Genomic DNA, 22,227 nt, shown 5'->3' on the forward strand with positions numbered 1-22,227 from the left:
CTGCATCGCCTTCCTGCGATGGGTGCAGCACCTTTCTGGCAGCAAACAATGCCAAGACACATTGAGCTGCTGCACTTCCTCCTTCCGTGGGCAGCCCCTGTGCATGAGCCCTGTGCAGTGTGACAGAGCAGAGGGAAAGCTGGGACATGTTCATCTCTTTGTACCGGCACTGGTAAAGTTGCACCTCAAGTGTTGTGTTCAGTGTTGTGTCCCTGTCTACAAGAAAGGCATTGAGATCCTGGAGCGTGAGGGGTTTGGAGCATGAATCTTATGGGGAGCAGCTGAGGGAATGGGATGGGTCATAGGCCAGGAGGGAGCTAAGCCTGGCTGCCACAGCCCTCCTGCAGGACCACCAACACTGGTTTCCCACCAGGTGGCCTTTGGGACCCCCTCGTGTCTTTTTTGGGCCGTCGCTGATATTGGGGTCACTCTGTACATCCCGGCAGAGAAAGAGTGGCACAGGTGGACGCACCATGCCCCTCCCAAAATGGCGGCGCAGACCGTACGCCACACCCAAGGTGGCTGCCGATAATTCTTTTTGCGCATGCGCCTTATACCCCCGCCAGCCGCACTCAAGGAGTCCGCGCACCAGCGCAGCACTCCTTCCGGCCTCTCTGCGCCGGAGGCCACTCTTTAGATGGCACTTTGCGTTTCTGTGCATGCGCAACATCCCTTGCCGCTCCCAAGATGGTGCCGTGGCGGTGACCGGCCGGAAGCGGGCTGTGCGAGCGGGGTTCCTCTGTGGAGCGCGGCCCCGGCGCCCCGCAGCACGATGATCCCCACCGAGGAGATGTCGGCCCGCAGGAGGGAGGTCGAGGACAAGCTCAAGCAGGTGTGGCTGGGCCGGGGGGGACGCCGCGGGTCCTGTCGGTGCGTGGATGTGGGGCCGGGCCTGCAGCCTCAGCGCGTTGCCTCGGAGACGGGCCTGGTGCTGTGAGCCCCGACGCCGCCCCAGCTCAACTCAGGGCCGGGCGGTGTCTGTGTGTCCCTGCCCGCTCCTGGGGCACCGAGGCTTTCTGAGGGCTGGGTCTCACAGCCGCAGCTGGGCTGTGGGTGGAGGTGCGTGGTGTGAGTTGGGGTGGTGAAGGCGTTGGTTTTTGTGCTGTGATTTGAGTGTGAGGCTCTGGGCTCAGGGAAATGAGCGATCCTTAAGAACCCCACTCCTTGCATAGTGCTTCTCACCTCGGGTTGGATGCTGTTTTCTCTCTAGAGGTGGCATGTTACAGTGTGGCCTCAGATCAAGCACGCAGATCTAGCAAGACTTGTAGAAACCCACGTGTGGTGTTTAGGGAACTGAATGCTCGGTGGTCTGGAACGAAAACTGCTTTTCATCCTAATTGCAGGAAGAAGAAACTCTGTCCTTTATCAAAGAGAGTCTTGAGAAGAGTGACCAGCTCACAAAGAACATGGTGAGGAGCTCCTTGAAACTCAGCCTTAGTGTTGGGTCAGGGTCTGTTCATCCTTAGGAAAACTCATATTCGAGGGTGGTATTGTACTTATTTGAAGAATACATGAATGCTTCTACACTCCACAGGCTGGTTTCAAATCCATGCCTCTCTCCTAGGGAGGTGTGGGCGCAAAGCAAAGGCTTCATCTCCTTACAGTCTGTCCTTTCTCTTGGGGAGAGGTGTGAATAGACCTCAAACTAATTTGTGCAACAGCATCATGTTCTTGCTTCACAAAGGGTGGTCTTGTTTGGAATTTATTTTGGTAATACTTTGCTTAAGAGGTAGAAAATAACTATTGCACTCTGGTTCTAGTAAGCCCTTAACTGGCACGTAACATTCAGTTTTGCGTTCAGCAGTTTAGAAAAGTCATAGAAGCACCACCAGATAAGTCTGGAGGATTCATCATAAGTGTGCATCTTGAAAGAATTGCATTTTGACCCAGAAGAGATGACGTTAAGACACCCTCTGTGGGCTTGCTAAGGTTTTTCACAGTTCAGAAGTGACAGACCTTTTGGGAAAACAAACACTTATAATGTAGAAGAACGTTCGTGCTTACTGTGCCTTTGTGTTCTACTTCTCTGTTTTATCTCTTAGTGTTATGGAGCAAGGTGGCTGCCAGGTTATTTTTTTGTTGATCTCTTGTATCTAAGGCACCTCCAGGCATTTCCAGTGGCTTTGTGTCTTGCTATCAAGTAAAATTTTGTTCTTCCTTAGTACTGTTTCGGAATGTTTGCATGCTTTACAAATGTAAGGTTGGCCTATATTTGACAGCAGATGATCTGTATTATAATTTATTCATTAGGACATAGAAAGTTTAAACAGCCTGCCTTAAGGAGCCATGGCAAATTTATATCAAGCCTGGAACAAAAGTGGGGTCCGAAGGTGCCTGATTGCCCTACTCTGGCTGCTAACCTGTAGTGTGAATTCATGTGGAGGGATGTCCTCAACTCTTTTGTCTCTCTTGGCATGTAGGTTTCTATCCTTTCGTCCTTTGAAAGTCGTTTGATGAAGCTGGAGAACTCGATCATCCCTGTTCATAAACAGACAGAGAATCTACAGCGCTTGCAGGAGAACGTGGAGAAAACCTTGTCCTGCTTGGATCATGTCATCAGTTACTACCATGTGGCTAAGGACACAGAGAAGATCATAAAGGAAGGGTGAGTTCAGTAGCTAGGTCTTGCTGGGGTGCTTCATCCTACCAATTTTGGGGTAGAGGTAGGCGCTGACTCCGCCCACTCAGTTTCCTCGTATCCTTCTCACATTCCTTTTCCACCACTTGTCCCCCAGAAAACTTTCTGACTTTCAGCAATCCTCAGAGGGCAGAGTCTGCTCAGACTCTGCACTGATGTCTCTTCCAGATTTTACACGTGTGCTGCCATATGAAGCTCATGACCACTGTTGGCTTCTCTTCTCTCCTCTACCCTTTTCCCAAAAGTTCATTGTTCTCTGTCAGTGTTGTCACTGCCTCCATGATGAACTGAAGCTGTGCTATGGCCTGCTTTCAGTTTCTAGGAGGGTGTGATGGCCCTCTTTCCAGGGTGCTGTCATCAACACTTCTGTGCTTGCTGCATGAATTGGCTGTTCAACTGTGGCGTTGAGTGGAAGCAAGACAGAATTCATGAACTCCTTCTAGCTGGAGAGAAAATGATCAAATTTTTCTGTATTATTTTCATCCTGAATCTGTCCTGCTGCTGACTTTGTATTTTCTTCCTCTGATCCTTTTTATTTTTGCTTTTATTTTTAGCCCCACTGGGAGGCTGGAGGAGTACTTGAATTGCATGGACAAAATCCAGAAAGCAGTGGAATACTTCCAGGACAACAATCCAGACAGCCCGGAGCTGAACCGTGTGGTAGGTCACAGGTCTGGAAGCTTACATGGGAGAGACAGGGACAGCCATAGCCCTGCCACTCGCCCTTTTGCTGTGAGAGGCTGGTGGGCTTGCTGCCTGGTAAAGAAGGGGTTTGGGCACAGCTGAAAAAATGATTGCTTTGGTTTCTGTTTGAGTCTGAACCCAGCAGCATTTCTGCTTGTGATATTTTGCTCTTTTCCTGCTTTATGCCATTAGGATTTCTGAAAGTATTCCCTGTATGCAAGATAGAGATGCTAGAAGCTTCCCTCTGAGTAACTCTTGTCAGCCTTTCAGTTACTTGAGCAGTATGGGAGATCTTTTTCAATCCCACTTGTATACTGAGCGACTCCCAGGAATTTTTGTATGTAACTAAGTCGTTAAAAGTCTCTTAGCTACAGGCATTGGAGTTTGAAGCATGCAGTACTTGACAGTGATTAGAAACACTGCAGAAAGTGCAATCTCATGCAGAAAGACTTGTGAGTGACTGATTACAGAAACCCTGTTCTTCTTCTGTCCTCTGCCGTTTTGTGCCAGAAATCCCTCTTTGAGAGGGGAAAAGAGTCCTTGGAATCAGAGTTCCGCAGCTTGATGACACGACACACCAAACCTGTCCCACCCATCCTCATCCTGGACCTGATCAGTGGAGATGATGAAATGGACACTCAGGAGGAGATGTCACTGGAGCACCTCCCAGAGAGTGTCCTGCACGATGTCATCCGCATTTCTGGCTGGCTGGTGGAAAATGGCAGGAACCAAGGTGGGCAGCACTGCGTGGTGTTCCCTTGTAGTTCTGTATTGAGTCAGTGCTCTCCCGCTGGTCATCAGCTCAGGCTGAGGGCAGAAGCAGAGTACTGGAGCTGCAGTCATTGAGTGCTTGGATATCACAAATGTGCAAGGCTCTGACGACTTTCTCCCTTTTGTGAGCTATTTAAGAGTAAACTTTTTAATTAAACGTGGCCAAAAAGGGCTATAAAAGCAGCACAGAATATTTTCTTCAGTCAATACGCATCTTCCCTGTTTTGCAACATCAGAGTTTACCTACATCCTTATACTTTATTATTGACTTTTCCTTTGGTATGAGATGACTTAGTGGACCTGTTACAGGAAGGCTGTTCTTTCACATACATGCAGCTACTAGAACTACCCCCACTCCAGTGATTTAATTCTGAGTGAGGATTACTGTGCCAAGCAAGTATGACAAATAGCCTTAAAAGCTGCTTAAGAATTTTTCCGTGATCAAAGGAAGCAACTGAAGTATATATGGCTCATTCTTATTAGGCAGTTTATGTTCTGCTTTCAGTCAGTGAACCCCCCATTTAATCTCCGTAGGCCCTGAAACCTGAAAATTGTTTGAAGTCTTTCATGCTGGAAACGAAGTGCTTGAATTGATTTCAGAGTGTCTTGCACAAACATCTCCCATCAGTTCCAAAACTGATGCGCTCTTGGTCATGGCATGCATTTACTCTTGGGTGTGGTGGGAGGGTCTGAGTGAATTCAGCAGAGGAAGGAAGCCTGTTTTTTAAGAAAATAGGAGATTTTTTCCAGCTGTCACGTATCAACAGGACAGCAGCTGAGCCTGAAGCGTGGGCAGGTGGTTTGTATGCTGGAGTCGAATGCAAGAGACTCTTGAGAAATGGGTTCTAAGGGACTTGGGCTGGAGAAGGGGCAGGTTCAGGGCGTGTAGTGACATGGAGAAGGAAAGGAGACGGAGCTGGAGGAATAGTAAACAGGATAGAAAGGGAGAGCACTGTACTGAATGCAGGGTTAATTGCCTTGTCCTTCGAAGCATCCTTCTGTAAGAAAGGCCTGGAAGTGATACGGTTAGGTCTGGTGTGAGTGATGTGATAGAACACTCTGTGGCTTCTTGGTTGCAAAGTCAACCTTAGAGCTGTGGCAGGATAAAAGGGTTTCCTGGAGGATTCCAGGGTTTGCCTGGATTCCATTTCAAGTTTCACCATCTCTGTTCTCTATCTGTTTCAGTTTCTCCATTATGAGATAGAGAGACATCTGTCTCCTCTGTACTGTCACTGCTTTTGCTATGGAGTCTATTTGTATTTTAGTTTCTGGACTTGGGGTTGTTGGATTTGATATTCTGGGAGGGAAAAGCCCTTATTTAGTTTCCCACATCAATGGCGTTAAAGTCCCCGTTGGGCCACAGTGTTTCAGGAACATTTTTTTTTCTTTGTTTGCCATGTAGCGTTTCCTATTTGCTTATAATCCTGCTTCTACTTTGTCTCCTTAGATTTCATGACAGTGTACTTTCAAATCCGTTCTGTCCAGCTCGACCGCTCCATCAAGGGGCTGAAAGACCACTTCCGTAAGAACAGCTCTTCTACAGGGGTCCCCTATTCCCCTGCCATTCAGAACAAAAGGAAGGACACTCCCACCAAAAAGCCAATCAAGAGACCAGGTGAGTCCCTGAATGGGGGATCTCTGTACATTATATCGTCTTGCCTGTGTGTTTGACACACTTGTACAGGACCTCTTGCTGCTGAAGTAGATTCTGTGTGCTTTCCAGGCAGGAAAAGGAATGGGATTTCAGAAATAAGCACCTCTTCTCTGCTTTGGATTCAATACTGAGATTACAGACCTTATCTCCATTACTCAAGTCATTGGGTCTGTTCTCTGGGGTGGGTTCTGTATACAGGGAAAGAACAGGCCATTACTTTAACAGAGGAGGTCAGCAAAGAGACCTGCGAGAGAGGGAAATTAATGTGATTTGACAACATTTGTCCTCAGCCTCGGAATATCTCCTGTGTTACAGCAAAATGGAAAACTCAGACCTGATAAAGCACATCACTTTGGTCACTAGTTATGGGTAAATAATTACCGTGCTGTAGGAAGCTGAGAATTCATCAGGAGTTGAAGCGGGGACTAGGCAGGTGCCTACAGACAGGAGATCCAAAATTGTGCTAATCAAATTTTGAAAGGGCTGTTAAAGCTTTTGCCTCAGCCTGTCTGTGGCTCTTGAATTATTCTGCTTGCCTTCATAATGGAGTTTTACTGTGTTCTCTGCAGCTGATGAGGCTGAGTGCTCCTGTGTGCTGCTCCAGCTGGAGTGTGGTGCTGGGGTTCTGGGCTCTGAAATATGCCATCTAGTGGGAGCATGGCTGGGAAGGTCAGCAAAAGCTGGCACGTGCCTCCCATGGCAGAGCTGTGATGCTTTCCCTCCGTGTCTATCCCAGCACGTTGCTATCTCCAGAGTAAATAGGGATGGAAGTCAGAAAAGAATGGACTGTTGTGGGTTTGTTTAGTAAAATACTCTCTTCCAGTCCAGTATTTTTGCCATGTTGTCCAAATACCTCCCGTGGGTTCAGGAAAACAAGAAATGTGGATAGGGAATGGGAATAGATGGGGTGGGAAGAGAGAGGGGAAAAAAATATCCATTTTAATTGTGTTGTGTTTATTTTTATAATCCCGATGTGAATGCAGTCCTCATCCCAGGTAATGTATGTCTATGTGTGTGTGTGCTGGCCCTGGTGCTCGCTTTCTTCACTTCTGAATGGAGAGGCTTTGTTGGACCTCTTCGTGCTAAAGCAGAGGGTGTGCCTGGGATATTTGGAGAGGGAAAGCTGCCTTCAGAAGTCTGCACGTCCAGAGATGCCCATCTGGTGCTTTTAAATCAATCTGTGCCATTGCTGCTGTGCCCTGGAGCTGTTCCTGAGAGCTGATGTGTCAGTTGCAGTCGGTGAATGCAGGCAGCATTTTAACAGATGTTCCCCGTCAGCAGAGAGCTGCCTGACAAAGGGATGTCTCACAAGTCACTTGACATTCCTATGGAGCTTCTAAAAATGTTCTTTAGTGTTTTTTTTTAAATGTCTCAAATCTTGGGTGTTCACACAGGGAGAAAACAGTCCACATAAGCTTTTGTTTTCTACAGACAAGGCTCCTCCAAAATGGATGCATTTGGACATCTGAAACTTCTGAATACCTCAGCTGTAAACTTGCCAAGAGGTCTGGCTTCTTTTTGCTCAGTTTAATCACAGCTTGTGAGATGGGTCAGGTAGCAGTCACAGAGCACAGTCTGAATGTACTCACAGCTGACAGTGTATGAAGGACAGAGCACTTCAGATGATTTACTGGGGATGCTCTCAATCTCAGGGATTGTCTCCAGTCTTCTGTGAACAAAGACAGAGAACCAGACTGTGGCTCTTGAAGGGCAGGAGAGGTTAAACTTTGTAGGACACCCATCTCGTATGGCACTAAATTGTAATGAAATGAAATGAGATAGCTTGAAGATTATCTTTCCTTACTAAGATTCACCAGTATTTCTGCAGTTCTGTCAGCTTTCAAGGACAGCTCCTGAGGTGAAACTCTGATATTCTTTCCACGTTGGTACAGTGATTCTCTTAATAATAATATTCATCTGATGGCATTTGATTCACCTTGATTTTAGCTTTTGTTCAATTACAGGCAAATAATTTTGGGTTTTTTTTCTGTGCTATTGTTTTAGTAAGGAAAGTACCACAAATTTGTGTTTTAGTTGAGGGGTTTTCTCACTGTTTGAAAAAGGGAGTTGATTTCCTTGATCTTCAGGGAAGAGTATCCCAGTGCACACCCCAATGCACACTTTAACCTGTTGCAGGGGATCAGTAACAAACTAAATCTGATGTTCTATAACCTTTTCACCCACAGAGCAAAGCGGAAGGGAAGTTGCAGCTAAAAGCAAAGTGAGATATTAGGAGCAGAGTAACAAGGCAGAAATATCCCCCTCCCCCAGGCAGCATGTTGGATTCTGGAGAACATACTCCATGTCCTTGTATTGTGTCAGAGTCTTCATCTCCATCGCTGTTTAATTTGTTGGTATACCCTGCACTGTCTCCTCTTGTTAAAGCATGCAATTAGAAGCACCTCCAGCAGTCAGATTTTTAAAGCCAGATCGTCTCCTCTGATCTGAGACTTGCCAAGTTGAGTTGGAGGAATCTCTGGTTTTCGTTATTTATTTATTTTATTATTTTTAAAGCAGTTTGCTGGGAGCTCTTTCCCAGTTTGCTTCCTTAGCAGCTCAGTTTTACCTAGCAGCAGGGTGCTACCTGAAGACGGGCTGTGTGCAGTCTTTGTGTGGCAGAATAAAGAGACTGTTCCTGCTTCCCATATTGATCACTGCCTGGCTGGAATGTGATGCTTTCATTAGTAGCTGAAATGCCATCCCATTTGGTCTGAGAGCTGCCTAACAAGGGAAAGCAATCATGGAACAAAAGCATTTGTTTTGCACTAGAATCCATTAAAGGCTAATGACAACGCTAAGTAAGAGGGATATGGCAGCACTGAAGTGATGTCTGCAGACATTCAGGGTGTGTGTCAGTGTGCACACTGGTAATTGTTCTTATGTGAATGCAGGCAGAGGTGTTCCAACTCTCACCAGAGAGGAAAACCGTGGGGGTGAGCTGTGGAGAAGTGTCCCTGCGAGGGGAGATCCTGCTGGCAGCAGCAGCAGTACTGTCTGCTTGATTTTTAAACCCAAAACAAGGTTTCTGAATGTAGCTAGGGCTGAGGTGGGAGAGCAGGGTGTGAAAAGCCTCAGGAGGCTTGGGAGACGTGATGTTCTTCCCTCTCACTTGATCGTGTGCAGGAGTGAATCCATCAGCACAAGGTCATGAGTCGTCCCACTTGCCTGGTGTGGGTCGAGAGTTTTCCTGCCAGCCTGATGTGGTTTACAGATGGAGGTTCTCCTCCTGTTTATTGTAAGCAAGCATGCATGTTCTCCTGTTTATTGCAAGCCCTGGAGAGGCACCTTGGTAATTCACTGGGAACCTCGGTCCCATTGTGTGCTGCTCAGATTGAGATGCCATATCTGCAAGATGTGATGATTCCATCAGCCTGCCAGGCATCCTAGGATTAGGATTAGGGACTGGAGAGCAAGAAAGCACAGAGCCCCAGTGTGAGGGGGGTTGCAAAGGAGCTGGCAAAGGAAGATGAACTGTGCCAAAAGGTCTCAGTGTAGGGTCCTTTTCAAGATGACCCCAGATGTGGTGGGTGTTGGAACTGGTCAGTGCCTGGAGAGACAGTGCAGTGCCCTGTGATCTGTGCCTCAGGGCACTGTTCTGCACTGTGCTCTTGTTTTTCCTTCAGGGTTAGCTGTCCTCAGCTTCTGGCAGTTGACACTCATTTCCTGCCTGCACTATTTTTAACATTTCCTGGTGGATGCAGGCATCTTCTGCATGTTAGAAGTATTTATTGCTTTAAGATAGAGGAATGATTCTTAGTGTTGTTGGCAGCCCCATTTTTATTTCTTTGAACCTCTTTCATTTATTCAGCCCATTTCTGTTTCATCTTTCCTATGGAAGGTCCTTCTGCCTTCCTGAAGCTTTCTGTTCCCAGTTGTGTAGGCAAGGGTGAAGCTCTGCTGCGGGAGGATGTCCATGTGCTTGTGATAACAGTAGCTTATTGCATGACCACTAACCTTTTAATGTGGAAACAGTGCTTGGTTTTTGGTTGTCCCATTAATGCTTTTTTGTGTACGCTTTCTAGCTGTATATCCAGCACCAGCTTTTGTTCAGTTGTCTGTTTTTTATTTGTGTGTGTTAAGTACAAATCTTTTAACCCACTGTTGTTTGTTTTTTTTTTTTCCCATGGTTTTAATTGATTTGAGGTTCCTTTAGAAGAAAAGTGTCTTGGGGATTCGGGTGACTTAATGCGAGTTAGACATGGGTGGGCAGCATCCATTATTCTGATTCCTATGATGGGAATTGCTGCTGCAATTGCTCTCTCGAGTCCACAGGTTGTCTTTTATCGCTTCCTAGAATGCCTTGTCTTGGCTGTGGGGATCTGTATTGAGCATGCTCAGAAAATACCCCTCAGGAGGGCTCCCCTTCCTGCAGCTCTGAGGATGAGCTGTGTTTGTGGCTCTGGGAGCAGGCAGTGCCATGCTGGATGGAAATTGTCCATGCCACAACTCAGGGGAGGCTCGGCTGCAGAACAGCCATGTGTGTTCTGTGGCATTGCCTGAACTTCATATCCTCCCCTTGAAGAAGGGAGACAACCTGAAAACACCATTGTGCCAGCACGTTTGGACATGAGTTTTGGGTTCTTCACGTACTGAGCATGCTCATTGGTGCCCAGCATCCTCTCACTGGGCCCAGGTGACAGCTGCTGGTGAAGGGCTGGTGTTCTGGGTTTGTTTTCTTTCACTCATTTTCTAGGTCTTCTTGTCTCTTCTCTCTGGCTCTGGTGACAGGCACGATCCGTAAGGCTCAGAACCTTCTGAAACAGTACTCTCAGCATGGTCTAGATGGGAAAAAGGGGGCCTCTAACCTCATTCCTATGGAAGGTAATCACGGCTCAAGCTACTTCACCTTTGAGCTTCTCTGTGTTATCAGCCTTGCTTTTCCAGGTGGGGCTTCCATTAGCCAAGTGCTTGGTGCACAGCATCATAAGTAGAGCTATCCTTGGGGAGCTGGGGAGGTACTGGAGGGCCAAATTAGGTCTCTGAATTTAGTGGCTAAATTTCAAAGTCTCTTTAGACATTCGTGTAGATGGAGAGGACTCTTACCTTAAAGCAACCAGTCCATCGTGAGAACGTGGCTAATGGAAGCTCTGCTCTGATGACATCTGCCTGTGGTGTTTCTGTTCTGTTCTTTTTGTCTGGACTTTGAGACATTCAGTTTCCTAGTGACCTTTCCAAACCTGATGTAGAAGTGTTACACCACAGTGAGCCCAGTGCATCATCTGTGAAGACCTACCTAAACGGTCTCCTTCCATATTCCAAACTCCTGTGTGCTCATAGCTGTCTTATCAGAAAAGAAAGGTCACTTGTTCAAAGCATCTGCAAGACCTTTTTAGCTCCTGATACGTATTCATTTGAAGAGCTGTTCAACACTTACATTGTAGTCTACTGGATCCCAGTGACCAGAATCACTTACTGGGGGAAAAAGTTCTCAGTGCTGAGCAGGAGAGGGGCTTTGAGTTTGGTTTGTAATGGTTGTGGGTACAAATTGGACTTCTGGTGCCTACTATTCATTTCAGAGCTTATGACTCTGAGGAGGTTCAAGTGACACCTATGGCCCAGGAAATGACTGAACTCTCACTTCTCATCAGGTTTCAAAGGGTTGCTATTGCTACGTGGCCCCAGACAGGGATTTGGTTAGGTAGCATTCCCAGGACTGTGTAGGGAAAAAATGTGGATCAGATGAAATAAGCCAAGCTTGAAGCAGCTTCCAGCCAGTGTGAGCATCCATGCTGTAACCACCCTGGATAAATTGCGCCTTCTGTTTGTGCCGGCTGACATCTCACTAGGTCATGAGCATGATTTACGAGTTAAACACCTTTCCGATACCCTGAGCGACAAGCATGGGCCGGTTGCTGGTAAGTACCATGTTGTCACTTCATAACAAGCTGGCTAACATCCCTTCTTTTCAGCATGTTTCACAGTAGTCTCGTAGCCAGTGGCTGTTCATCTACCTGGTAGTCCTGGAGCACGGGCCTTTTCTGGCTGTGGAGCTCTGGCTCTTGTCAGTAGAATTCACTCCTACTAATTGCACACTGCCCGAGCCCTCAAACGGGGGACCCCAGTTTTGCCTGAGCAAAGGCTGATGGCCACCGTGCTGAGGGGCTCTTTCCTGTAGGTAGCTACTGGCTTGGTTAGTGCTGAAGTGCAGCAAACAGGGATCACGTGTGGCACGTAGCACACCGTAGGCCATGTGTAACACCACACCACATTTACTTGTCACTTGCTGACCAGAACTTTGAAAAGATCATCCTGAGGTACCTGTCAGTGTTGGTTCTTTCTCCATCTACAGTTGCTGATGCTGTTGGCAGGAAGGAGGCAGCAGCCTGCAGCTTAGAGAAAGCCTCTCTGCATTGATTTTGCAGTTCTGAAGTGGTTACTACAGGAATCTGAGTAATGCAGGATGATTTGAGTCCATTTGTGTCTGTCCCGTTGACAAATCCTGCTGGTGGCTGGCATGAGTTGTATCCTACTGGCACTTCTTATGCCTACCATATAGATTCCTTGCTGCGTCTTGAGATGTTCATATGCTAAGAATTTGAATATTCACATTTGTGTCTAACATTTTGTGGCAGATACCTCACCTAACTGTGCCTATATTCCTGCTTCATAGGAGTTAGTCATCCTTCTGCCTGTTGTTCTCTTTAGTTACTGCCTATGTGAAGAGGCTGTCTTCCAGTACAGCCTTGACTTCCCAGAAATGCTGATGCAGTATGGCAGTTCTTCATCTACCTGATGAATGGAGATAAAGAATTCTAAAAATACGAGGAGAGGCATTGAATAATTCACCTCAGACATTCCTTAGTTTAGTACTCTGTGTTCAAGCCCTTGTTTAATTTTAGTTTGCAACCCAGAAGAGCTTCAAACTTGCTTTCTGTCACGAGGCTGAGAAGAGCTGGTGTTATCCTGATGTGTCAGTTTCCTGAACCACAGATGACTCTGCATGCCTCCTCTGGGATTGCAGAGCTTTCCATGCACAAACCAAGGGGGCACCAGGATGGACACAAAGCCAGAACTGCTTGTTTAAGAAGAACCGTGTGCTCGTTGTGTGATCCGAGGCCTTGGAGTGAGCAGAGCTGCTGGAAGCTCAGTGCATATTTGGTTCTCTTAAAAACATCTTGCCCTTACAGGGAGGGATGATGTGTTCGACATCGAGATCGATGCGTATATTCACTGTGTGAGTGCCTTTGTCAAACTGGCCCAGAGTGAGTACCAGCTGCTGACAGAAATCGTCCCAGAGCACCACCAGAAGAAGACTTTTGATTCCCTCATCCAGGTCAGTTGGGCCTCTCCCGATTGTATCTCTTGTAAAGAATACGTACAAATTCTTTTTTCCTTCTTCTTCATTATGAGGATGTGGATTCTACCATCTGCTGCGGGTGCTCAAGAGCACCAGCACGGCTAATGCTGTCCTCCTGGACCTGTGCAGGGAACCAGCTAAATTTACGTGCTCGATGGGTATCCTCTGTTGAGCCCCTTGTGCTGGTTGGACAGAAGTCGCTGCTTACTTCTGACTGACTGGCTTTGTTACAGGAGTCATTAGATAACTTGATCATGGAGGGCGATAACATTGTCTCAGCAGCCCGGAAAGCCATCATCCGACACGACTATTCAGCTGTGCTCACCATCTTCCCCATCCTCAAGCACCTCAAGCAGATGAAGCCAGAATTTGACCAGGTCTTGCAGGTGAGTACAGTGGGAGTGAAGACAATCGTATGACTTGGGTTTTCTGGAGAGTTTTGAAAGAGAGGACTGCAGTGGCTTTGCACAAAGCAGTGTCACCTCCTTCGGCACAGCTGCACCTGTCACTCCCAGTGTTGATTCTTTCTGTGATGCTGGGCCAGCACCTCTCAGCAGGAGTTGTATCTCCTTTGTCGTGACTTGGTGATGGACTATGTACATTATTCTGTAGCATACATGACCACTGCAGTGTTTAATCTGACACTGCACTGTTGAGCTTAGTCAGCAGTGCTTGCTGACATCTGGACCATCACCTCCTCTGAGGAGAGCCTACTTGGGCTATGACACAAGGTACTCCATGTATCAGATATGGCATCCAGATTTAGCGAGGCTCTTTTTCATCTGCTTCCAGCTGGAGCTGATGACTGACTCACCAGCCTGCTTTGTTAGGTACTGCACAAGAGGAAATACAAGAGGGAGCAAGTCCTGGTTGTCGTTAATGTCACAGCATCTTCCTCTCCTGTCACACCAAAGAATGCAGGATTTCACTCGTTGTTTAGGGCTATAAATATTCTTTTGATACTGGTGAATGAGATGATTGGGTGTGGGGGAAAGAGAAGGATAGGTGCTGGACAAAGGGTCAGGTACTGCTTTCACTGATCTGTTATGGGACTATTTCAGGGAACTGCAGCAGGCACAAAGAACAAACTGCCAGGGCTGATCACTTCCATGGAGACAACTGGTGCGAAGGCACTGGAAGAGTTTGCTGACAACATTAAGGTAGGATTACCTTCACTGTTCTCTCTACCAAGACAAGCAGGTTTAGAAAGGGAGGTTTTATGAGCAGAACTCCTAGCTGAGCTTTTCACTTTCTGTGAATGAGAGCACCTACTTTCTGACTCTAAAGCAGGGCTCTGCTTGCTGGATTGCATTGGAGGGTCAGCTGCAAATACTGAACGCTGGCTGCTGGTTTGAAATACAAGAGGCCTCCACAGATATTCAAGTCAAATCTCAGAATTTAATCCTGTTTGAGAAGAAAGGAAAATTTCTGACTTCAGAAGTTCTGGAGGACTCAGGCTAAACCGTCCCTTTGTCAGGTGGGGTTTGATCAGTGCAGTGACCTGTAAGTGAGCTGAACTTTTGATGGTCGTGTCCTGAACAAAACCCGGTGATCCTGAGCTGCCAGTGCTCAGGAGCGATGTTTACTGAGCACCGGAAGGTGGCACTGTGAGAGACAAGGATGGAGGTGTTGAGAGGCTGAATGAACGAGCATACAGCCCGCGTGCAGCAGCAGTTGTATTGTAGATGCCTTCAATTCCCTTATGTGCTCACCATACGTCTCCTTCTTTTTTCTTAGAATGATCCAGACAAGGAATATAACATGCCAAAAGATGGGACAGTTCATGAACTCACCAGCAATGTACGTGATGATGATTTGAATCATTCGTAGTCAAAAAAAAAACCTCTGAAAAGGTTTTAGAAAGAGCAGCAGGGAATTTTCTGGTTTTAAATTAAGCTGTCTTGGTGTTAGAAGGGCAATTAACCAGCTTCCATGGAAAAATTCTAAGATATGATGTGATTGTGTGGGTACAACCCACCAACTCAAAAGAGCTTAGTAATCTGTTTTTTGAAGGCTTTTGAGTAAAAAGAGATGTGTTCCTTCATGATCCTTAGTAGCAGAGTATAAAAGCAATTGACTCTGCGTTTCCTAACTTCCCTTCCTCTCCTCCAGGCCATCCTTTTCCTACAGCAGTTGTTGGATTTCCAGGAGACAGCAGGTGCCATGCTGGCATCTCAAGGTACATGCATGGGGTTTATTTGGGCATGCAGTTCCTTTTCCAAATCACCTGGACATGTTCCCTAAAAAGATCAAACCTCTACGTGCACTGTGAACTGGTTCTCCTCCTGTCCTTTGCCTTATGGTGCGTCCTGTCCTCCAATCTGCCACGACCATATTGTTGTTTTTCTGGAGAACTCCAGGGTATGCAGAGTGTTTCCTTGCTGGCCTTCCACATTTCCACATGCTCTTATCAGGTACTTATCAGATTGATAGATATTGTATTATTGAGAGAGGATGCCTTAGACATTTAGCTCTAAATCTGACACAGAACCAATTCCCTGTGACTATACTGAGCAAGGTCCACCTCAGTTAGCTGTACCCGGGTTATAAGGTGATGAATTGCCTTCTTTCTCTGCCACATTCTCTGGTCAGAGTCCAACAACAGCAAGAACAGTCTCCTCAGTGTCCAGCCACTATCAGGTTGGGACTCCTCGGCTATTCATGTGCTGTGAAAAGTTGTCAGTGGAAAATCAGTGGGCAAAGTTTTAGCTCTGCTCTTGAGGTTGCTAAAGAAACTAGTTCCAGAAGGAAGTACATGTGTTGGAGGCTGAGAGTACTGGCCTAGTGTAACGATGCTGAGGATGCTGCTGTTTATCAGCTAGAGCTTGACTCCTGCTTCTGTGCAGAACAGCAGCTCCCAGCTCTGTAGTGAGCCCTTGGCCTAGGCAGAGCTCATGCTATCAAACAGGTCAGAACAGAGCAGGCTGGTGAGGTGCAGAACTGAAGCGCAGCACAGGACATCAGTGCATGGCAAGGCTGTTCCCATTTTGAGTTTCACTCTGGTTACTGAGTTTTGGTCAAGTTCTAGTTCTTGTTCAAGTGACCTGACATCACTCTACACAGAGCATCATCAAATCAGAAAAAATTTGGGAACGTTCACTTCTATTAAGAGACATCTGCTCTGGGATGGTGAATTGCACCCGAAGGTGCTTCTCCAATGACATTTTCCAGTTGCTTGCTCAGATGTGGATGTCTGGAGTTGAGTTTGAAAGCTCTCATAGCCATCCCAGATGATGGGAAATGCACGCATGTTTTTTCTGCAGTGTTCCCTTCAAGTAGTAACAGCAAGAGCAAAGCTTATCAGTTAAATGCAGTGACTCCAATCTGATGCTTTTGTGCCTGCTGAGTAGCTCAGCAGGGCCCTGTATAACCGTGCAGAGGTAAGGTGGGCTGGTTTTACTTAACTTGTTGGAAAGGTTACACGGGCCGTGCAGTTCATTTCAAGGCCCAGTGAAATGCTGCTGATGTATGAGAAGGCTTTTTTTGTCTCAAAGGTCAGCTTGAAATGACAAGGTGTCTTGCTAAATGCAAACAATGACAATACAAACCATGTCTCTAGCAGGGGAAGGAGGTTAGACTCAGCCTTTTCTCCATTATTTCCAGCTCCGTTTGTGGCCTTGGAGGGACTCCTGCCTGCTCTCTTGTGTAACTGTCTGTGGCTGCTTTGTGTTAACATCTGCTTAGTTCTCAAAGGGAAGGTGGTCTCTAACCTGTGTTTTTGCACTTTGCATTTCTTTTTCTCTCTCCTCCCTCCCCTTTTTCTCTCTGCTCTGCCTTAATCCTTTTAGTTCTTGGGGACACATACAATATTCCTTTAGATCCCAGAGGTAAGCAGACTTACCCTCACATATCCACTTATATTGCCTTGGACACTTGTGATGTATGTTAATTCGTTGTTCTCCAGGAGTGATAAATTAACACATAAAAGGGGGAAAAAAAAGGGAGAGACACATAATTGAAAAGGGAAAAAGGGGAGGGGAGGGTAAGTAACTCTTGCCAATGGGCTGGAGAGAATAGGGCTTGTCACCTGCAGACAAAGAGGGATGCTGCATGAGCTGAAACAGGCTAAAGGCACTCTCATGGCACTGAGTCTGTTTGGCACGGGTAGCAAATTGGCCCAGCTGGTGTCATGCCTTATCCTATGTGTGCTTGCTTCCTCATTGTCCAACTCCTGGCAACAGGAGCCCTGAGGCCTTTCCCATGGGGTGCTTACGAACTCAGACCACCCGAGCTAGGCCTGGCTGCCAGACTCTCTGGTGGGGAAGGAGGAGATAGCTGCCCTGTATGGCCCAAGCCCACAGGCCCTCGGGGGCAGAAAGCCATCCCTCTGGTGCACAGACAGAGGGACACGTGCCAGCCCACAGTCACTGCTTGCCTACGAGCAGGTGTTCATGCTGGTGTGGTCTCTTGTACAGAGCCAAGCAGGCCCTGTCAGCAACTGTGGGGATGGCTGAAACTTCCCAGAACTCTTCTGCTTGTTTCAGTTACTGCTGTGTGCCTGCTGTTAACAGCTCCAGCTCATTTGTTCTCTGCCTGCAAATTGCTTCAAACCCCGTTTTGGGTGGTTTGGGTGGGGAAAGGAAGGGGAGGGATGTGCTTCTAATCAAGAAGATGGAAAGTGTCCTCTGAGCTCTAGGGAAAGGTTTCTGCCAGGGTGCTCAGCACCTGATGCAGATGCAAGGATCATCCTCACCCCGGGTAATCCACTGACGACCATCACTGAAGCAGGGAGCTAATTTCACTGACTGCAAGAGCTCAGCACTAATTCTGTAGCAACAGGGAAGGGGCTTGCCTGCATAGAATCAGGCTGACCACATATGCCCTCCTCTTTCTCATTGCATGGTAACTGGCCCGAGACTCTTTTCTTTTCAGAGACCAGCTCTTCAGCCAGTAGTTACAGTTCGGAGTTCAGCAGGCGGCTGCTGAGTACCTACATCTGTGAGTACTCTGCACATCTTCCCACATTTGCATGGGCTGTTTTGCATTTGACTTCTTGAGTGACGAGTACTCTCCACTTTGTGTGGTCTTTCCATGTTTGAGCTGGAGTATTATGCAGAAATTGGATAGAAATAGTCAGACTGGGTGTTCTGTCCTGTTACAATTAGACAAGACAAAGTACAATGCAGAATCTCATCTTGCTTTTATTATCAGTTGCCTTAAACTATTTTCACGCTGTTCTTTGGGCCTTTAGTCCTGCCTAAGTGCAGGAGGGTCTCTGTAAAATCTCAGTTTTCTGTTTAACAGTAAAATGTTCAAGTGAGTTCACTGCCTTGTGGTGATCTGTTGTAATGGTGGTCAGGTCTGTCAGGTTCCCTGAGATGAGCCTGTGTTGTGGTGAGGCTGAGCATCACCCACACTGGACCTGGAACTTGCTCTGTGTTGCCAGCTGCAACCAAGCATTCATTCACTAGGAGGTTTTGATGATTTGCTGAGGAAAGATCTGTGTAAAACTTGTAGGATTGCTAGGTACAAATAGTTGTACCCTTGTCTGTATGTTTAGTTGAGGCTGTGCTATTTGCTTTGCTGTGGATTCCCAGGAACAGCACAAAGCACTCTGAATTTTCAGTAACAAGAAGTCTCACTGCAAAACTTTTCGTCCTCTTTAAGGCAAAGTGCTGGGCAACTTGCAGCTTAACCTTCTTAGTAAATCCAAGGTTTATGAAGACCCAGCTTTGAGTGCCATTTTTCTGCACAACAACTACAACTACATTCTGAAATCTCTGGAGAAGTAAGTATGTATTGCAGTTAATCTCTCTGAAGTCTAGGCTGATGCTAAGTGCAGTTTTCAAGCAGACTCTGGTGTATTGAGTGCATTTACTTGCACGTCTGTCCCAACTCTGCTATATTGCATTCTTGAAACTGCCCTTTTGAAACCTTTGCCCTACATATAAACATTATGTTACACAAGAGTGGAAGATGAAAGCATCAGAGATGCCTTATGTTGCAGAGAATCCTTTCATCTTGAGAGGATTGACAGCGTTGCTTTGGAAAGCAACTAGGAGTAGCTCCTGTCTCCCAGTTTGTGCATTTCGAGGTCCCTTTACAGTAAAAAGGCACAGATCTTGCTGATAGCAGCTGGCTCGTGTGCTTCCTCGTGTCTTCTGTTCTTGTTCCAGGTCTGAGCTGATCCAGTTGGTAGCTGTGACACAGAAGACAGCTGAGAGGTCTTACCGGGAGCTCATTGAACAGCAGATCCAGACCTACCAGCGCAGGTCAGGTGGCATCCCTTCTGTTCTTCCCTCAGTTTTGTTGTAGTTTTTTTAGAACTTCTTGAGAGATTCGTGGCCAGTGCTGGTGGAGGGTAGGAGAGATTCACCTAAAACAGAAACTAGCCTGAAACCAAACCCAAATATTCTGTTTTCCAAGCAATTAATCTAACTTAGAAGCTGGTCACCGTGGAAGGCTTTGGTGGGTGCTTTATCCAGTTTGGCCTTTGTGTCATGGATGAGAGCGTAATAGCTCTGGTGAGGTATTACTGACTCCTCCTCTTTGTTCTTTTCCCATCTCATTTTGAATTCAGCTGGTTAAAGGTGACAGATTACATCTCGGAGAGAAATCTGCCTGTCTTTCAACCAGGAGTGAAGGTGAGAGGATGGACAAGCATGTTTTTTAGGTGATAGGAGCTGCCAGAATCTTGTCCTTTGTCACTTTCAAAAATTCCCAGAAACCTTCATTATATTTCATACCAATATTGCTGTGTGGAGTGAATACTGTGTCTGGGACAAGACAGGGAACAGCACTGCCTTCTAATCTCCCCTGTCCAGATTCACACAAGTCTTTCTAATTTCTGCCTCTAGTCTTTTCACTTGAGCAAATACTGCTATTTTGGATTTGCAAAAGCTGGATACATTTCCTTAGGAGGGGCTCAAAGCATAAAGAAGTTTTTATGTCTCTTCTGGGTGAAAATTAGCCTCTGTAAACATGCTTCAGATGAAAGCCAGTTGCTGTATGTAGGGTGCACTGCTCACTGCAGCTTTTTCTCCTCTCTGCTTTAGGAGAAGTTTGAGCTAAATAGGTGGGATTTCACTTGGATGGGGAATTTGTGGGCAAACTGTGATGTTGGATTTTTACTTCTTTCTCTCCTTGTTGCAGCTCAAGGATAAGGAGAGGCAGATGATAAAGGAACGCTTTAAGGTAAGGAGGCATGAGATGGCATAAGAACATCCCATGTTGATTGGGACAGAGAAAAAGGGATAGAACTAAGATCTGCCTAAGGAAGAGGCCTGTCCAGTGGAAGTCACCAACGGAGGGGAAAAACACTGCAATAGAAATGCAATTGCAGTTGGGACACTCACCAAGTTTTATTTTGGGCAGGGCTTTAATGATGGGCTGGAGGAGCTGTGCAAGATCCAGAAAGCCTGGGCAATCCCAGATGTGGAGCAACGGGACAAAATTCGGCGGGCACAGAAAACCATTGTGAAAGAGACCTATGGTGCCTTCCTGAACAGGTGAGAACCTCTTGCAACATTGTCATCTCTTCTGTGGATTTACTGAGGTTTTTGGGGTCAAGGCTAGCCAGAGGTAAGGCACTTTTCTACTCTCCTGTGTTAGCTTTTCTATCTCGCACGTTAAAATGTCCCCCAGGGGGAGTTCTATTAGTTGTCAACATTTGCTTGTCACCCTGATTCCTTGCTCAGTGAGTGCAGGTGTTCTAGTTAGCACAAAGCTTTGAGCCACTTTAGATTGTTCATGTCAACCTCAGGAGACCCACTGTAGATGTCAGATTGAAGTGGAACATGCTGGAGTGGAGCTGATTTCTCTGGCAGAGGAAGGTACAGGTGGGAGCAGCCTCACTCAGTGTGGAGAAGAGGAGGTGAGCGTTCATGAGTCTTTTGCTCTGTTCCGTTTGCTTGCTACCTGGGGGTTGTTTTCCTTTGCAGGTATAGCAATGTGCCCTTCACCAAGAACCCTGAGAAGTACATCAAATACCAGGTTGACCAGGTGGGAGAGATGATTGAAAAGCTGTTTGACACATCAGCATAAACCTACAACTTGTACTCTTCAGCTGCCAAGTACAAGTCAATGCTCCTTCAGCAACCTCTGTGACTCCTTCCCCTTTCCCATGCCCCATTGTTGTGGGCAGGGTGTTATACTTGTATTTATCAGATTTATAAACCTGTGGACACACAACCTCCTGTCTGTCTTTGCCTTCTTCTCTAGATACTGAGCAAATACTGAAGATGTGCACTGCAGTGCTGTGTCTTGATTTATATCTGTACATCTTCAGGCTCCTTTGTAAAACTCAAACTTCGATGCACAGCTGACACAGGGAGTATGTGAATCCTTTTGGGTACAGTCCTTCTCTTTAGGACAACAGGCTGTAAGCTCCAGATAGTGCTGCCTGCTTCCCTGATGGGTTTTGGGAATCACATTTCTGTAGGATACCAAAGGATTTTCCCATGGTTGTTCTTAACTCTCATTTCTTTAGTAAGATGATAATTCTGAGGTATAGTATTGTCTGTGGTGGAGCTCAGCAGACCTGCAGCTCTACTCTGTGCAGGGAATGTTTTACCCCAAAGCTTCATTAGCTGTGCCAGTAGCAGTTCTCTGTCCTGTATGAGGCCGTGGTAGAAAGGGCAGCGGCATGCTGCAGTGGGGTTGGAGGGCAGTGAGAACCAGAGGGAGATCCTTGGCACCCTGACTGGTTGCTACTCCTTGATGTGAGGCAGAACATGTGTCAAAATGTTTCCATAGTGATGTCTGCAGAGTACTTTCTTCCCAATTCTTCTTTGTACCCTGTCTTGGTACCTGATGCATCTCTTTCCTGCAAGCAGCCAAGTCCATGTTCTTGATATAACCTTTGAGTATCACATGAGAAACAAATGCTACTTCCCTAGCATCATTTTCAGGGCACTAGTCCAGCCAGCAGTGCGAGTTGGAGTGGTACTTGCAGGCTTTACTATGGAAGCTGAATTTGGCCATCTTCACACAAAAGCCTTTCAGAGCTTTAGAGCATGTTTGTCTTTCTGTGTTCTCAGTCCAGGTACCTCTTGCTCCCACCTCGCTCCTGCTGCTTGCTCTATTGTGGGGTCTTATCTATCATTTCCCTATTGAAACACTTGAAATAGGGGTTTCCATAGAGCTAGGTGTGCTCACAATAGCTGCTACTTTGCAATCTGAAGCAAGTCCATTATTCACCTAAGCATGTGTTTACAGAACTGAATGTATGCTGGCATCTAATTA

The 22,227-nt window shown here is 46.6% G+C and overlaps 1 protein-coding gene across 14 annotated transcripts; it reads left to right on the forward strand.

Moving 5' to 3' along the window:
* The first annotated feature begins 613 nt into the window (after positions 1-613).
* Positions 614-21,174, forward strand: EXOC7 (exocyst complex component 7). 14 transcript variants are annotated; one of them, XM_031556326.1, is made up of 23 exons: positions 614-832; positions 1,344-1,409; positions 2,421-2,605; positions 3,193-3,298; positions 3,833-4,055; positions 5,541-5,708; positions 6,731-6,742; positions 10,476-10,568; positions 11,534-11,602; positions 12,875-13,020; positions 13,278-13,430; positions 14,106-14,204; positions 14,782-14,844; positions 15,157-15,223; positions 16,833-16,871; positions 17,917-17,982; positions 18,652-18,772; positions 19,161-19,256; positions 19,565-19,628; positions 20,137-20,178; positions 20,359-20,492; positions 20,747-20,816; positions 20,925-21,033. In XM_031556326.1, the coding sequence occupies exons 1-22, from the start codon at positions 638-640 to the stop codon at positions 20,796-20,798; spliced, it is 2,259 nt and encodes a 752-aa protein (XP_031412186.1). In that variant the 5' UTR covers positions 614-637; the 3' UTR covers positions 20,799-20,816; positions 20,925-21,033. The 14 variants fall into 14 exon arrangements, with proteins under 14 accessions (XP_031412186.1, XP_010719701.2, XP_010719702.2 ...); XM_010721399.3 differs by lacking the exon at positions 20,747-20,816 and having other exon boundaries at positions 619-832; positions 20,925-21,174; XM_010721400.3 differs by lacking the exons at positions 6,731-6,742; positions 20,747-20,816 and having other exon boundaries at positions 619-832; positions 20,925-21,174.
* Positions 21,175-22,227: the final 1,053 nt, after the last annotated feature.

The sequence above is a fragment of the Meleagris gallopavo genome, chromosome 20 (genome assembly GCF_000146605.3).
Source record: "Meleagris gallopavo isolate NT-WF06-2002-E0010 breed Aviagen turkey brand Nicholas breeding stock chromosome 20, Turkey_5.1, whole genome shotgun sequence".
Taxonomy (NCBI): domain Eukaryota; kingdom Metazoa; phylum Chordata; class Aves; order Galliformes; family Phasianidae; genus Meleagris; species Meleagris gallopavo.

Bases quoted from the DNA above. Each gene is read 5' to 3' on its own strand.
- EXOC7 (XM_010721399.3), top strand. From the start codon at position 638: ATGGCACTTTGCGTTTCTGTGCATGCGCAACATCCCTTGCCGCTCCCA. The intron at 11,603-12,874 runs GTAAGTACCATG...TTGCCCTTACAG, and splicing joins CAAGCATGGGCCGGTTGCTG to GGAGGGATGATGTGTTCGAC. The intron at 13,431-14,105 runs GTGAGTACAGTG...GGACTATTTCAG, and splicing joins AATTTGACCAGGTCTTGCAG to GGAACTGCAGCAGGCACAAA.